The sequence below is a fragment of the Colletes gigas genome, unplaced genomic scaffold, assembly GCF_013123115.1.
Source record: "Colletes gigas isolate AHSC1104 unplaced genomic scaffold, ASM1312311v1 Colletes_gigas_Sc00012, whole genome shotgun sequence".
Lineage (NCBI taxonomy): Eukaryota > Metazoa > Arthropoda > Insecta > Hymenoptera > Colletidae > Colletes > Colletes gigas.
Genome location: NW_025106641.1, coordinates 2,960,180 through 2,976,678, shown reverse-complemented (window position 1 = coordinate 2,976,678; position 16,499 = coordinate 2,960,180). Strand labels below are relative to the sequence as shown.

The following is a 16,499-nucleotide window of genomic DNA, read 5'->3' as shown; positions in this document are numbered from 1 at the left end:
GCGCGAAGGTAGGGGGGAGGTGGAATCGATTTACTGACGCAACGTGGTCGATTCGCCGCAAAAGCTTGCGTCGTCAAGAGTTTCTAGATCTCTGTTGCGTCACGATCGCGCGATGACTTGCGATTAGCGTACGCGTTTAGCACTTTCGACGCCGCGTGGCTTGCATATATTTTCGTTACCGAGCGTAACACTTCGATAGAAATGTTTTACGAAATTACAGAAAACAGACTCCGCCCATCTACGCGGAACAATATTCTATCGTTTCCAAAATCCGAATATTTTCGTACATTTTTTTTATCGATGTATGCGATTGGAAACTTTTTGCCACAGCTCGTATAAATGGGTTTTTTAATCGACGAATACACAGACGTACTGGTATCCCCGGTAGATAGCGTTGATTCGTCGACAAGCAAATAAAACTGGTATCGTATCTCGGCTCATATTTCCGTTTCCACCCCTTGGGTAATTTAAAGAATCTACCCATCTCTACGTTCCCTTTATCTCCGTTCGTCCTCTCGGAGACCGCAGGTCGCGTAACACGCGTCCCCGTACGCTTGGACCCTCCGAAAGTAAGAGGATATAGTCGACCAAGCGGAATTGCTTGGCCCATATAAAGAGGTCCCTGACACCCTTCGTTGCCCGTGGCTACCCTCCACGAGCGCCTCTTTAGTTTGGTCGATCCAGCCTCGCTGGCTGGATACGTTTCGACGTTATTATTCTCCCGGCGTAGAGACCAGCAGCTTCGAACGTTTCTCCAATTAAAATATATGGAAAATATCCAGTACTTTTACACGATACAACGGGCCAATTAACCCTTTGCGATACTGGCACTATCGGTTTCGTAGTAAAACCATTTATCTTCTATTTTTAATTTTTAAATTCTCTATTTTCGTCTTCTACCTGTTTCCTGTTCCTTACTCCAGTTATTCCCCTCCTTTCTACTCTTTCGAGTTGTGATTCGACGTCAATTTTTATCTCAGGAAGCTCCTTCGTCAAACTCCCACTCGACATTTTTTCGAGTCCAAACCAAAGAGATATACACTTGAAAATTAAAAATTACAAAATACAACAGTGTAAATAAAACAGATATTCTAACAGGTAAATTTCAAATAAAACACTTAAAAGCTTTGGGAGCTGCTTGTGACAAGATTGAAATAGAATTCGGAGTCCAAAGGGTTAGCGAATACCATTTTGCAAGAGTAAAGCGTGATCCATGGCGCTTTGAACTGCGGATGCAAATTCATATTTTTATTAATAAAATTAATGAAACTGGAGCTTTGCAGAGGGTTGTCTCTACCCCTAGATATAATAATTCGTACCTTACTTTAAGTATTTTTTATATTCTTGCATATTAACTGAATTCTGTAGTTTCTTGAAAATTAAAATTTCCCATAAATGCATACACATCCGCAGTCTATTTATTACGAATGGAATACAAATTAGTGATACAACAATCCCCCCTATAACACTGTAGATCGGTTCCTGCGTTATAGGAAAACGCGTTCATACGTAACTAAGAAACAGCGAACGTGAGATTGATCATGAACTGTACGAATCATCATAAATTTTACAGTACAGAAATAACAGTGGGAAATCCCCGCGTTATATTGGGGGGAAACACATGTTATACGAGGCACATGAAATCGCGTTATAAGAGTACCGTGTTATAGGGGGGATTACTGTACATCGACGAGTCGAATACTTTTGGAAATATATTTTATATATATATTATATATATATTTGTACTTTTTTCCCCGAAACATGTTCGTGGACTTTGTCGCTGGAAAGTAGATAATCGAACGAAATTGCATCGCCCTTATTGTCAACGGTTGTATATCAGTGTACGCCGGAGTAGCCAGAAGGTTGCGTTGCGTCACATACCGAACTTTTTTAAACCCGGCAATTTGTTGCGTAACGGCTGGTATCGTAATCGACGTATCGTAATTATGAAACGAGATGTACGTTTTTCGACTATATTTATTGTAAATACGTTTTTCTGAACGAACGTTCAGTCGAGGTTTGGACATAAAATTTCCAACCGCGGTAAAAAGTTTGATTTAATTTCGAATTAAAGTCGGAACGGAGAACTCGGGGATCAGTACGATACAACATTGCTGTTTCCAATCGCGTATGAAATTGTTCAGTTGAAACGTTGACGGGGTATTGGTCTGGCAGTGAAAGTGTTGAATAATGCGTCGTGTCGAAAGCCTTGAGCAACCTAAAATTCAGAACCCTGGCCCACTGCGAGTCGTGGGGGAGAATAGATCGATGAGAAACGGAAGGCCACGCTTCTGCTATCTCATTGGTTTTTCGAAGAAACCGGTGGGCGTCCGAGACAGGATAACGAGCGAACCACCACCACCACAGCCACCCACCACCCCCCAACAGCAGCCTGACTAGCTATCACCCCCGAAAAAACAGGGTTACTCGTCGCAGGCGGTCGAGAGTGAAAGGTTTTCCGCAAAGGGCGGCGTGCTGGTTTTGCGCATGCGCGTTCACGCGTATCTCTCTCGGTCGTAGCCGCGTTTCTCGCGGTCGTCGATACTTGTTCGACGCCGTGCGTCGCGTCGCATCGCGTCGGATACGCGCGACCTCGAACGAAAGCGAGAGCGCCGAACGGGAGAAAGTCGACTGGCGCGCAAACTCGGTCGCGCGGATTCTCTCTTTCGACGACGGCCACCGAATCCTAGAAATTCGATTCAACGAAGCGCGCCGCGACGCCGAGGACGCTCGACGATACGCGTTCCACCCTCGAAACGCGAAACAGTGGCCAGTAAGTAGCACCGCGACTCGCGGGGATCTCGAATCGAGGAACGATTGATCGATCGCTGGATCTCGCGCGACACACCGTCAAACACCGATTTTCAAGATGACGCCTTTTTCTCACTGTACAGAGGGTGATTTGAAAGTGGTGCAAGCTTATTTGACCGTCACAACGTGTGACGTAAACATTACAGTGAATAAAATTAATATTCGTACACTGTATCGTTTCTAATCGTTCCATCTTTGCAAGCATATCTTAACTTATATTTTATCAACGATCGAACATTTTATATTTTTGTTGACTACTTTGATCGTTACGAAAGAAACTTTCACCACGATAAAGTAGACAATCGTACACTGTTTGAATATTAGTTTCACTCGTAGGATCGTATTTTTATACGACGACGATAAAATTTCGTGAGGATAGCTGAAATAGACGTTTGTGGAAAGTGTGTATCGCGAGTTTGATTTCGTTTACTTTGCGATCGGAGCGTCAATGAACTCGACGATCGAAGGATCGAGAGGGACTCTGGAGCTATCACGGGGATCCCAACGTTCGTGGAGAAGCGGATGGGAAACGGGCCGGAAGCGATCGTTCTCGAGCGGATACACGATGCTCGTGCGTGCGTGCGTGTGGATACATAGTGTCCGTCGGAACAATATAGCTAGATTCTCGTTTTCCGAGGGTATCGTAAACCTCGAGGACGCTCGAGTTTCTCGCGTTGTTGTTTCACGAGAGTCGAGACGGTCAAGCATTCGTCGAACGTCAGAAACGTGATGACCGCGTGCCTACTCTGAAAATAATCAACGCCCCGAACGTCAGCGACGCGTCTTTAGAGCGAAGCTGTTTTGATCTCGACCCGATTACGCGAACGACCTCGCGAGTCGGCCTAATCGCGGATCGATCGCCCCGTTCCGATAGCGGCCAGGCGGGCGACGTCGTCTTTCTTTTTTTTCTTATCGATTTTCAGCTTTCTCGCGACGCTGTAGGCGAAGCTCGATCGCGCGACTCGCGACGGATCAGAGGAAAACAAGTCTCTCGGGAAAAATCAAACACGAAAATTATTGGGGAGGTTTTTTCGTTTCCAAAGTTATTGGTCATTTTTCCTATTGCATTTTTCTCCAATTTTGCAACTATAACGCTGACTGATCAGAAAGCGTGTCAGTTCGGGAAGTATAGTCCGGCCCACGATATAGCGAGATCGTAAAGTCTAGTAGATGTCAAGGTTTACACGTTTCAGCTCCCAAAACAAGAGAATTGACAGAATTTCGAGCACCTAGGGACCTTAGACCATAGTCAGGGCCGTACGAAGAAATGTTTTATCTAGTGTCGCCATTTTTAGAGGTATCGTAACAGGTAAAGGTCTTATTCAAGTCTTTAATATCTTAATTTACCTGCTAGAAATTGATAAAAGGTAGTGCAGTTACGGGCACAAAAAGGCACCCTCATGTATGGCCCTAAAAGTGCCGCAGCAGTGGTCGGTCCCAACCCTCAAGAGTTTAGTTTACGTCCTCGCTATATTTCGGCCCGAACTATACGTAGAACCATTAGAACGAGGTGTAAGGAAGGGTCAGAGTGCAGAGGCAACAGCTTGGATCGTCGGTAAACTCGCGCGATGGATGATTCTTATAGAAAATAAATGGTGGAATAAAAAACAATTTTAACTAAGCTTTATTAGAAACACTTGGAAGAATGAATAGGTATGGTGGAGGAATGAATACAGAATGAATAGGTTAGTGACGAAAAATTCGTCCCATACTCTCGGACCCAATTGGTCCTATACTTGTCTAAACAAGCCAAGGAAGGGATACAACACTCTCTTGGCTTGTATCTCGATGGTTTTCGGAAAGATACCTTTTTTACCTGATTTGGAAGGGAAAAACCAACAGTTCCGAATGCAACTGTTCGTTAAACTGCAATGCTCGCCGATGAGCACGATAGAAACAACTCCACGGCGGACTCGCGTGACAAGATCGTGTTTCGCGTCGACGATCATATGCGCGAATCGTCATAGACTTGCCGTGTCCCGACCCGTTGGGTGAGATCGTCGCGTTTCTTCGAGCACTCGAGTATTTTTAAATTTCGTTCCGCGATATACGAGACAACGACGGTGCGCGCCCCGTTTCGTTCACCGCTATAAACTTTTTTTCCAACGAGCGGGGACCGGTTGGAATCGCGAAGTGGGCTAATGGCCCCGCGTCGCGTAAAAGTTTCTACGCGGTTATATTTTTAACTCCGTCTCCCCGGGGACGAGCGACTCTGAAATTATTGTCGAGAGAGGAATAATAATAATAGTAATAATAATGAAGGAAATCATCGTTTGCAGTTGTCGGAACGAGTCGCGCGAGACCTCGAGCGACTACGGGTATCGGGGACCGGCCAGAGCTGCGTTATAACGAGAATATGTATCTTTATTACGTGTCGTCCACGCTGTATATACAGCGAAAATAAAGCACGCACCGTAGTTGAAACGTACGAGCCTCGGGATGTACTTAAAGGGGGAGTCTCATGCGAATGATAGAAAATTGAGCTATTTTTCTTAATTTTTTTTTAAGGAAATGTTACATCCCACGTTATGATTCATTTCCGCAGTTTACTTAGCTATACTTTGGGAGTACACAATAATTTTTTTATTCATTTTCATTAACTTTTAGTGTTGTTATCGCGTCCAGAGTAAACATGTGTTCAAACACTGAGGTGTGAAATTTTTCGACAAAATATAAAATTTCAAATCGTTCTAGAAAAATTATTTTCGGTTGCGGGGGTCAATTACAATCATTTTTGGTCATTAGGCATACCCTCGAAATCCTACTCACTTCCTAGAAAAAAATTCGAGAAGGTATGAAATTTTTCGATGGGAAAAAAAATTTCAAATCGTTCTAGAAAAATTATTTTCGGTTGCGGGGGTTAATTACAATCATTTTTTATGAATAGACATACCCCGGAAATCCTACGTACTTTCGAGAAAAAAATTCGAGAAGGTATGAAATCTTTCGTCGGAAAAAAAAATTTCAAATCGTTTCAAAAAAATTATTTTCGATAGCAGGGGTCGATTACAATCATTTTTAGTCATTATGTATACCCCCGAAATCCTACCCACTTTTGAGAAAAAAATTCGAGAAGGTGTGAAATTTTTCGATGAAAAAAAAAATTTCAAATCGTTCTGGAAAAATTATTTTCAATTACAGGGGTCAATTACAATAATTTTTGATGAATAGACATACCCACGAAATCCAGCGCATTTTCGAGAAAAAAATTCGAGAAGGTATGAAATTTTTCGATGAAAAAAAAAATTTCAAATCGTTCTAGAAAAATTATTTTCGGTCGCGGGGGTCAATTACAATCATTTTTGGTGAATAAACCTACCCCGGAAATCCTGCCCATTTTCGAGAAAAAAATTCAGTACAAGCAAAACTTCAAACTTTAATAACTTTTTAACGAAGCCTTCATCAACAAATTAGTATTCTCGATTTTCGTCTTATTTTGGCCTCTAGAATCTCCCATTAAAAGTATTCCCAGTGGTCGAACATCCTGTATACTTTCAAAAAATGAAATAAATAAGAAAATTGATTTTTTTTAGGTTTCACGTGCGACTCCCCCCTTAAATTTCCCGGTTTGATCTCTTGGTTCGTTTTGGGCGCGCTATTGGCCAACAATGCCGGCTGATAGCGTCGACTCGCTTCGTTCGGCGGTCAGCTATCGAACTCCACGATGCGCGTGTGTTGCGCGCGTTCGTGTTTGTCCTCTCTCGCGTTACGTTCGATTTCGTAACAAGAAGTTTATCTACGACTCCGCAGATAATCCGCGGCTCGCAGCAACGACGCCCGTATCAGTCTATCGCGGTCCGCGCCAACAACCGTTTCTCATTCGATCCAAACTTGTTCGCTGTTTTCGCGGAGCATTTCGTACACCACGATACGCGCCTCGAATTTCGTTATCCGTCGAACGCAACCCGTGCAAACGTTTTATTCTTCGCGGCAAGTGCCAGAGAGCCGTGATCTTCACCGCGGCTGCTAAACGACCACGGCGAACCATTGCTTTGCTCGTCTCGTGAGTGATTTATTGCAATACAATATTGTTAGCGCCCATTCACCCGGCTAGATTATATCGAAACAACCAACAGGCGTTCAAGCGTTTGAGCATTGTTGCGTGGTGCGGTTGTTATCTTTGGAAGTTGTCGAATTGATACGTAGCCATCGCGACGAGGTTAATGAAACTTTCCTCGATAGGAAATGATTCGAGATCGATCAGTAAATGTGTGCACAAGTGTCGAAACGTGCGCGACATCGTTCCCAATTAAAAGTCGGCCGGTTAAAAAGGGTGTCAGGAACTTGTACATACACGAATTTTGCTCGTGAATCTTTAAAAATCTTACGAAATCTTTTAAAACAGGTTCCATGGTTGTAGGTTATACGTACACGAGGTCTGTTAAAAAAATAACCGAACTTTTTTAGTTGTGTGTTTGTGTATCGTCATGGCAACGAACAGAATTGTCAGCACTGCAATTGTCATAATCTTCCGGGTAACTGAGTTTTTTACGAAGTGCTCACATCTTGTTTATAATGCAACGTGAAATTTTGCGTGAAATTGGGGAAAACTTTTGAAGCAAGCTTACGGGAGTGATGCTTTTCCTCATACACAGTGTTACAAATGGTTTACCAGATTTAAAAACGATCGTGAATCAATCAAAGATGATCCTCGATCCGGAAGGCCTTCGACTTCAACTGAAGACATTCACATTCAGAAAATCGAAGATCTTGCATATATCAACCATCATCTAATCATTATCTAACCTGCAGAAGAGATTGGAGGATCAATTGGACCATGTCATAAGATTTTGACTCAACTCGACGACGCCGTTTGGAACCAATCAAGGACATCGAAGGATGCTCCAAAAAGAAGCTTTCCAGAAGTGCACCGTAAAATGAAAACATCTCTGGAACAAGTGTGTGAATTGAAGTAGACAAAGAGCAATAAGTTGTATATACATTGAATAAAAAGAAATTTTTTAAAAAATAATTCGATTATTTTTTTAACAGACCTCGTCCTAGAATCGTAACGGTGAAGGTGCGTTGGTATCGATATTCGGTGCACGGATCCTCTTCTCGGAAGAGATTTTCGCGTGCCGTCAGAAAAATTCGTGCCAACATGCGCCGATTATCGCGCGGTTGTACGAAAACGCGATGCTGTTACCGCATCACGCGAACGGCATTCATTAAGCTGAAATTTTATGCGCGTCAATGGTCGGAACTCGTGACAGCCGCTCCCTCCCGCAAAACCGAACTCTGGAGCGTCGTTCGTGCGCGCACGCGCCCACGACCACCGTCAAAGAAACTCACCGTCGGAGTTGCTGTTTTCTTAAACACTACCGTCGATCGATTGAATTTCTGAAATGCCCTTTCTTCAACACGTTTTTCATCATCTTTTTTTCCTTACTGTATCACCGTCGATCATTATTCCAACGACTCGTATAATACATACGATTTCTTCTCGGTCCAAAGCTTAAAACTAAACTATTTTGAAATTATTTGGTATTCCTAAAACGACGATGATGTTGCCTATCGCGTCCTTCGAACAGCTAAAACTTGATTATTTTTAGGAATCCGAGCGGCAAGCTCGCGCGAATATATTTTCGTGGGTTATTTGAGAGAATTTGAAAAAAATGTAATGGTAGAGTTTTTGGATCGTGGACGGGTAGAATAGACTGTTGTGTTAAAATTGTCTATTGAAATAGACGATTTGCAAATCGAGTGTCCGAATGACGAGAGCGCTCCTCCGTCGGTGTGACGCTAGCTCTTTCTGTCGTTTGGCCGCGCGATTCGATCTCGCTCCGATGCTCGCGCGAGCGCGTTCGTTACAGCGCACGTAGCGAGTGCGCTCCCGCGACTACCGAGTGTTGCCAGTTCTCGTGCAACGTTCGCGGTGTTAGTGCAAGTGCCAGTGCCAGTGCTGATCGTGTGTCGTTGAAACTCTTGCCGGGGGGAAGGTACGCCGAAAAAATCACAACCCATTCGTTTCATTTTTTTTTTTTTTTTTCACGATCACTTTCTCCGCGGTTTGTTTTCGCTAGAGATCGGTGAACGCGACGTAGACGAAAGGTTCGAAGATCAGGTCGCTCGTCAGAGACCGCGTGTGTTCTCGATTCCGGATATTTCTTGGACGCATACTGACGTTGGATCACCGCAAAGCGTGAACCGACGAGTTCGATAATCAAGCACGATGCGTATGGTTGTTGAATTCCGTTCGCACGATCGGCACGAAACACGGACGGAACGCGTAGTCGCTCGGCCAATGAATTTTTCTCCCTTCGAACATCCGACGGATGACGTTCGATCGTGCACTCTGAATCGCGCGATCGATTAATTCGCCGCGAAAGTAGTTCTAGACCGCTGCTCGTTGACGTTCCTTTCGTTACATAACGATGAGATCAGTCGAATCAAAGCAACGGCGAGAAGAGACATATTTTTTTTTTTATTTATTTCTTATTTAAAATGAGCGCGAAACGGTCGTTGCCCGTGGTCGATCGCGACAGCCGTAGATCGAACAGCTTTGCGATTGTGTACTTTGTGACGATCGAACTGTAAAAACCGACGACAGGAAGAGTCGTGGCGTTCGTAACGAGAACGTAATCGAGGCGACTCCGCCCCAACGTTCGTTCAGAATCACGCTCTCGAAGACGCGTCGTCGGAAATAATATTCGATGTGTGGTCGGCGGGATCTGATCGCGGCCAGACCTTTGGTCCAACGCGTGTGAAGTTTATCGAGCGGACGAATGTTATTTTCGCGCGGTACACGGAAGCGCGTGCCGTTTCTTCGCGGAGGGCAACTATGGCGAACGTTCGAAATACGCGCGAGCAGGGCAAGACCGTTTCTCAGCTAGCAGTGGTAGGGATTGTACGATTCGAAGCTTAGAACTCTCTTCAAAGTCTTGATAGACACGGGAGTGTTAAGAGAGAAAGAGACTCGATCACGGTTACCTAATTTCCTCGTCGAACTTGATCGAGCGTCAAGTTCAATATTTTTTCGATATTTACTGTTGGTCCAAGTCTGCAACAGTAGTGATAGAAGAAGAAAGAAAGTTATTACCGTAACGTAATAATATTTATCAGGGAAAAAAAGAAATTTTTTAATTTTATATAACATTGTAATGTGTATACTTGTACCGTTTGTTTGACAATAAAACTTTTGTTCGATATAGCATCTTTTAATTTATTTGTTTTATCGCTGATAACGTTTCCTATTTTTGACGAGAATTCTGCCGCGACAACTGCTATTGAAACTTAATGCTCGTACGTCTGTCAAGACCTTGAAGACTCAAGATATTTCAGATTTTCAAGAATGAATGGTATTCGAGACTCGTCGAGAATTCTAAACTCCGAACGACATTCCAAAACGATTCGAAAAGCTTTTAATTGTTTCGAACGGTCGATCGATATTTGCTGGTCGATCATTTGGGTTGTTTTGGTAACCGTTGACTCGCGTTCGATGCCAAAGAGGCGACGACATAACGCGCGCGAGATTCCCTTCTTCTCAGGGCTTCGGAGCCGCAAACGAGGCAAAGGCCGCGAAAGAGAACGCGTGTCGACGACGATTCGTGCCAAAATCCTTGCCAGAGAGATCTCGATGTTGTTCACTTCGGCAACTGACAGACCAACCAGCCAAAGAGGAAACAGAGACAACGATCCGACAGGAGGAGGAGGGTGTCAAAATTTTTAATAGTAAACGCATATACATTGTTAAAATTGATCTTCTAAAACAACTGTCTCGCGTGACCCCGTAAATAAAAGTTTGGAGGCGCCTTGGGTGTCAGGTACTTAACAACGGTAAACAACGATCGAGAATTCTAATACGCGACGAATAGCAACAGATATTCACCCCGTGAAGATTCCAACGTTTCTATCTTTTCGATAAAGCATTCTCGTACGTAAGTTTGTTGATTTGTATGGGCTCGGTAACACGTGGTGTAAGGTTAACACACTGAACTCATCGACAGAGTGGTCTCTATGTGGTCTCGTTGATGTTATGTCAACCGATTTCATGATAGAAGAATAGTTTGATACTGTGATATAAGTAAATAAATAGTGGAGGGATAGGAGGAGGAGGCGGTCGATGGTACGATGGGGAAGAGGGTACTGGTCCCACGTGCTCGATATTGCACAAGTAACCCGGCGGTCGGCCGTCACTCTATTTTTAACGATACCGGCCGCATATTTAACTTGCACCTAACTCAACCTAATCTCTTTTCCTCTTTGTCTCCGTCGATCTGTCCGTTTCTCTCTCGATCGGTCATCATCGCGCGCCTCGCGTTTCCTCCATCAGAGAATTCACCGATTAACGGCTGTCGTCGTTTTCGAATTGCCAATGCAAAGTACAACTCTTGCCCCGAACTTACGTACCGATTGCTACCAAAATGGCTGACGTAAACATCATAGTCAACCAACGTATAGATGATAAAAACTCCATTCTTTGGTAAAAACTCTGGGATCTTACTCATTTTGCATTGTTTTTACACTCGTAACAATACGTTCCACGTTTCACTGATCGTTCTTTAGAAACGCAAGTTAAGCTACGACTGTATTAGATATTTGAATCTTTTGGAACGCGACTGGAAATCATGGTCGCGGTCGCGGGTTAATTACACACTCTCCTTATCGAGCTTGAAAACACATAGAAAGATTAATATTGCCCCTCGGAGGATTTTGATAAAATTGTAAAAACAGCGTGTCGGGGACGCAGATAAAAACGAGAAATAATCTGTCATTCTATATTTACGGTGAGATTCTCACGCGTACGCTCGTTCGTCTATGCGAGCAAAACCTATATCGAATTATCTACAACCGTCGCTAATTTATCAACCGAGGTCATCCTGAATTATATGTTACCTTACGCTATTAAGCAGTAAAAAAAGCTGCTGCGTTAACGATAATCGGGACGATATAAAAAAGATAGAATGTCGAAAGTTTCTCGTTGCTGTCGATGCCCGTGAGTTGAACTTTCCGGTGCAAAAGTTGGACGATCGAGCTACCGTGAAATGATCTCATCCAACGACTCCGGTGGTTCGTAAATTCTAATCTGGAAGAGGGAAAACGCGAAACCGTCGAGGAAATAATTTCGGGGTTCGCGAGGTTCGAGGAGAACCGTTATGCAACCGGTCGCGGGCCAGGCTGTTTGATGTTTTAGCGCTCGCCAACGTTTATGACTTGGTTGCAGCTTATTTGACCGTTTCGTCGACTCCGATTCATTTCGCTCGCCAAACTCGAAACACACTCCAAGACGAAACAGCCTTTAGTTAGACAACTAAAAATAACCCCCCACTCGAACGCCGCATTTTTTTTATCGCGGTAGCTCCGTTATGCAAGCCAATTCGCCCGCGAACTTTCAAATCTAGACGGAGATCGATTATAACGCTCGATCGACGGAGCTACAGACAGATTTCAAGCATTAGCGATGAATCGAGAAAATTTCTATCAACACTGGGAACTACCAAACCAGTCAAAATGACCCATTCATAATTTCTAAAATTTTACTCGACTGAATTTTTGAAAATTTATTTCCATTGCATTATATATTACTTCGCGTATCTATCGTTTCAGTTTCTTTTCAAATAAACATACTATAATTGTCGGTAGTTTTAGTGTTAGATTTACGTAATCTTCTAGTAAAAAAAATTGATAACATCCTAAGAAGAAGTCGTGTTTCTTATCTGGTATGACGGTTCGAAAGGCATGGTTCTTCGAGCTTTTGAAGCCTCGAACGAAAAGAAACGTGCTCCCTCGCATCTTCGAGATCCTCGTACGTGATTTCCACACGACCACGCGAGCATTTGGGGCCCCGCTGGTCAATTTGCGACAATTACTGAGCCGCTGCGACTGGTTAAAGTCGGTTAGACCCCGGGTCGTGCCGAGCTGTGTAGCATAAGCTAGTAGCGGGCATAACGAGCAGCAGGTTCTCCGCAAACAGAACAACAATTACTTCGGTACGTTCATTCTTTTAAAAGTTCTCCAACGGTTCCTGGTTTCGTTCCATATCCACGAAAACTCGAACGAAAACTACTCCACTTGCTACTCAAAGATATACATAACTATACCATGTTGTTACGCATTTAAATAATTATGATGAACACATGGAGATGTCTGCTTAGAGTAACAAAGGGTTAAAAAGCCCATACCGTTTGATCAACAAGAAGAATCAACCAGCTAAACGCTAAGAAACGTTAAACCGCGTGTACTTTATCGTCGGGCATATTTATTTTCCATGACGCGTACTCTCGCTAGAATAATTATCTTGTTAAGAAGTCAGGCCCGTTTTCCCCGCGTTCGTGAAAATACTTCGTTCATCCTTTTCCCCCCCCCCGCGAGATTAAACGTTGCGTCGTTTCTCGTCGATCCGGACCGAGCGCGAACGTAATGGGAACAGCCTTCACCTTTGCGATAACCTATCTCGAACCATGCGTAGAGAAAGCCGCTGTGCGTGCGGCCATTATTTTTCGCTTTTCTCTCGAAATTATTTGCTGCATCAGCCGAATATTTCCGTCTAGAAAACCCATTTATTCGTAACAATAATACTCAAGAAGATGGACTGATTCGAACAACGAGTGCTCTGCACGATCTCATATGTGGGTGATGGAACTTTTAACACGTTCACTGTCAAATGAAAACTGTACAATATTCTGCAAGATTAAAATTTGTTTCCATAACCTTGGTAAAATTCACAAATTCCATTCAAATTTATCTCCCTCGATGTCTTAACTTAAAAATTAAATTTTCTGGTATCATAGTGGTAAATCCTGTCACCCATATATGGCTGACGTGGCAGTCAATTAATTCTCAAGTCGAAATGTTAAAGAAAATAAATTTTAATAACGTTACGAAAGTAACTACTAGGACAACGTTCAAGTTGAGTAGTTTGCGCTTGACTGAAATCGAAGTTTCGGTCTTGCAAACAATTTTAGGATTTTGGAGTGGCAGTCAACTTTTTACTATTATTGAGATCGTTGGAGCAATTTTACGAGGCACCACGTGTACGTAGTAGTTACCTGTACGTGTATCGCGAGTACCGTGTTCTTGCCGATCGACTGAGCGTGTAATTGTTACGTAAGAGTAACGTCGCGGGCGGTTCATGTGGTTCGGTGTCTCGTACGAGGGTCAGGACCCGAACGAACAGAATGCACGGGGGGAACGCAATCAGTGCGCCCGTTACAATCACTCAACTAGGCCATGGAACATCTTCGCTCTATCCGACCCGAGTCTCGATCGAACATCAAGAACAACCGAATCGAATCCTTCTCTACGCTTCACTTATTCCTCCTCGTGTTTGCCACACTGTTCGCGATCCTAGCTCCTTTCGATCAGCTAAATCGCCGAAGAAGGGACGGATAGAAATTTTAGTGGGAGGTTAGCGGTCCTTTTAGGAAGACTTTACGTTATATCGGTAGTTCTGTGTTTTCTCTAAGGGTTAGAAACATCAAGAACAACCGAATCGAATCCTTTTCTACGCTCCACTTATACCTCCTCGTGTTTGCCACACTGTTCGCGATCCTAGCTCCTTTCGATCAGCTAAATCGCCGAAGGAGGGACGGATAGAAATTGTAGTGGGAGGTTAGCGTATAGGGAGGCTTTACATTATACCGATAGTCCTGTGTGTTTTGTTTTCTCTAAGGGTTGGAAACATCAAGAACAACCGAATCGAATCCCTTTCTACGCTCCACTTATTCCTCCTCGTGTTTGCAACACTGTTCGCGATCCTAGCTCCTTTCGATCAGCTAAATCGCCGAAGGAGGGACGGATAGAAATTTTAGTGGGAGGTTAGCGTATAAGGAGACTGTACATTACACCGGTAGTCCTGTGTTTTGCATTCTCCAAGGGTTGGAAGGGTATTTTCTATTCTGGTAAAAGTCTCTAGCCCTAACTAGCCTCGCTGAAGCTCTCAGGGGGCGGGTGTGAAAGATTGGTTTGCATCAGGTAGGGTTTTTGGTTGCAGCGGCGTAGAGCACGAAGATGAGGTGTACAGCGTGCGTCAGCTGGCAGCTCGTGACACCGAGCGTAACGTCGTGAAGTCGGAGAAGCCGGTGGACGCGAAGAGCATCAGCAGGAATACCGGTCAACCGTCCAAGCTCCAGCTACGCGTGCAGGTCAGGAGCAAGAAGCTGGTAGAGGTCGGGTTGGATTCCAGCGAGAACGAGTACTCGTCGTCCAGCAACGCGGTAGAGGAGAAATCGAGTTCGACGTTCGATCGTGCGAAACCATTGACCGTGACCACCTCGACGTTTCGCGCGACGGGCCAGAAGGCCGAAAAGGAGTCGGTTCGGGTTCAGGACGGCTCGCGGAAGGATAACACCTTCCCGAGACCGGTCCACGATACAGAGAAATTCTTTGTCGGTGTTGAGGGTGCCGAGGACTCGGTCCAGGAGTCGGTCAAAGAGAACGAGGAACCGAAACGGAAGCAGCAGAACCGTAATCGAGCTGCTTGCCGTGCCCCGTTCATCTTCCAGGTACGTTGGACGAGCCCTTGGCTGCAACGCAGAACCCGACACGTCAACGATGCATCGTCTTTTCAGGGCAAACCCGCGTTGGAATACGATCCGAAGGCCACGGTTCGACGCAACCGGCCGCAGGCGGTTACCAGACACCTGTTTGCACCGATCTCCGACAAGCAACAGCAACAGCCACCGCAACAGCAACAGCAACAGCAACAGGAACAGATTACCGCTGCTTGCAGACCACCGCCACATACCACAACAGCGAGCACCTTCGCGCCTCGTACCGAGGACATGAACAAGGGCTTCTTGACTTTCAGCGAGGATCATCCAGGCCTTACAAGTCGGTATTCCATTCCTCCGTTTCGCATATCGTTACAGGGTGTTTTAGTAATCGCGCGAGTACATGTTTTAATAATAATAAGGGTGAAGGGGGTTCGTGCCTCGTACCGAGGACATGAACAAGGACTTCTTGACTTTCAGCGAGGATCATTCAGGCCTTGCAAGTCGGTATTTTATTCCGCTGTTTCGGTAATCGCGCGAGTACATGTTTTAACAATAATAACGGTGAATAAGGGGGAGCATCGCTCGTAGCAGACACGATGAAATCGTTCTGTGGGATTCGCGGCGGTAATAAATCTTGGCGTGGCTGCCGCGACTCGTACGAGCAAGACTGACGCGCGTTATTTATCGCCCCGGAAGCAAAAACCGGTCTACGGGCACTCGATCGAATTTCCTAACGATGCGTGTTACAGTGCTGAAGGACGAGCCGGAGGACTTGACGCATCTGGCGCCTACGCCCGGCGACGTCTGCGTCCCCCTCGAAGACACGCCATTCCTCACCGATATGCTCGACGAGTTCATCCTCAGCAACGACAACTATTGCCCGTTGCTGAGTCCCGGGGGCGCCCTGGCGCCCGAATTACGCTCCTCGGATTTCGGTGATCCCCTGAAGGACACCGATCTCGGCGACAGCTCGAGGGACAAGAGCCTCGGGGAATCACTGCCCGACAGCGATCCGTTCATATACGGTGACTCGCCGGAGAGTCCTTGCAGCATCGATCCAACCTCTGTCTCGCCTTCCTTCGCTAAATACCGTCAAGTATGTCGGGCAAGCCTCGAAACTATGCCGCCGTTCGACGCTCTGCCAACCTTTTGTAAAATGCAACGGAAATATGTTGCGTTAATCGGTTGGCAATGCGTCGAACCGCTTGAATCTCTGATCTCACGGTAAAAAGAATGTGTATGTATATATTTCAC

At 44.9% G+C, this 16,499-nt stretch overlaps 1 protein-coding gene across 1 annotated transcript in view; it reads left to right on the top strand.

The window, feature by feature from the left end:
• The window catches only part of LOC122398651 (protein similar-like), a 31,742-nt gene that overhangs the window by 9,258 nt on the left and 5,985 nt on the right, over positions 1 to 16,499 (top strand). The window contains exons 8-10 of the mRNA XM_043398724.1: positions 14,744 to 15,254; positions 15,321 to 15,582; positions 15,995 to 16,341. Coding sequence (XP_043254659.1) covers positions 14,744 to 15,254; positions 15,321 to 15,582; positions 15,995 to 16,341 — 1,120 coding nt within the window. The remainder of the gene's footprint in view (positions 1 to 14,743; positions 15,255 to 15,320; positions 15,583 to 15,994; positions 16,342 to 16,499) is intronic.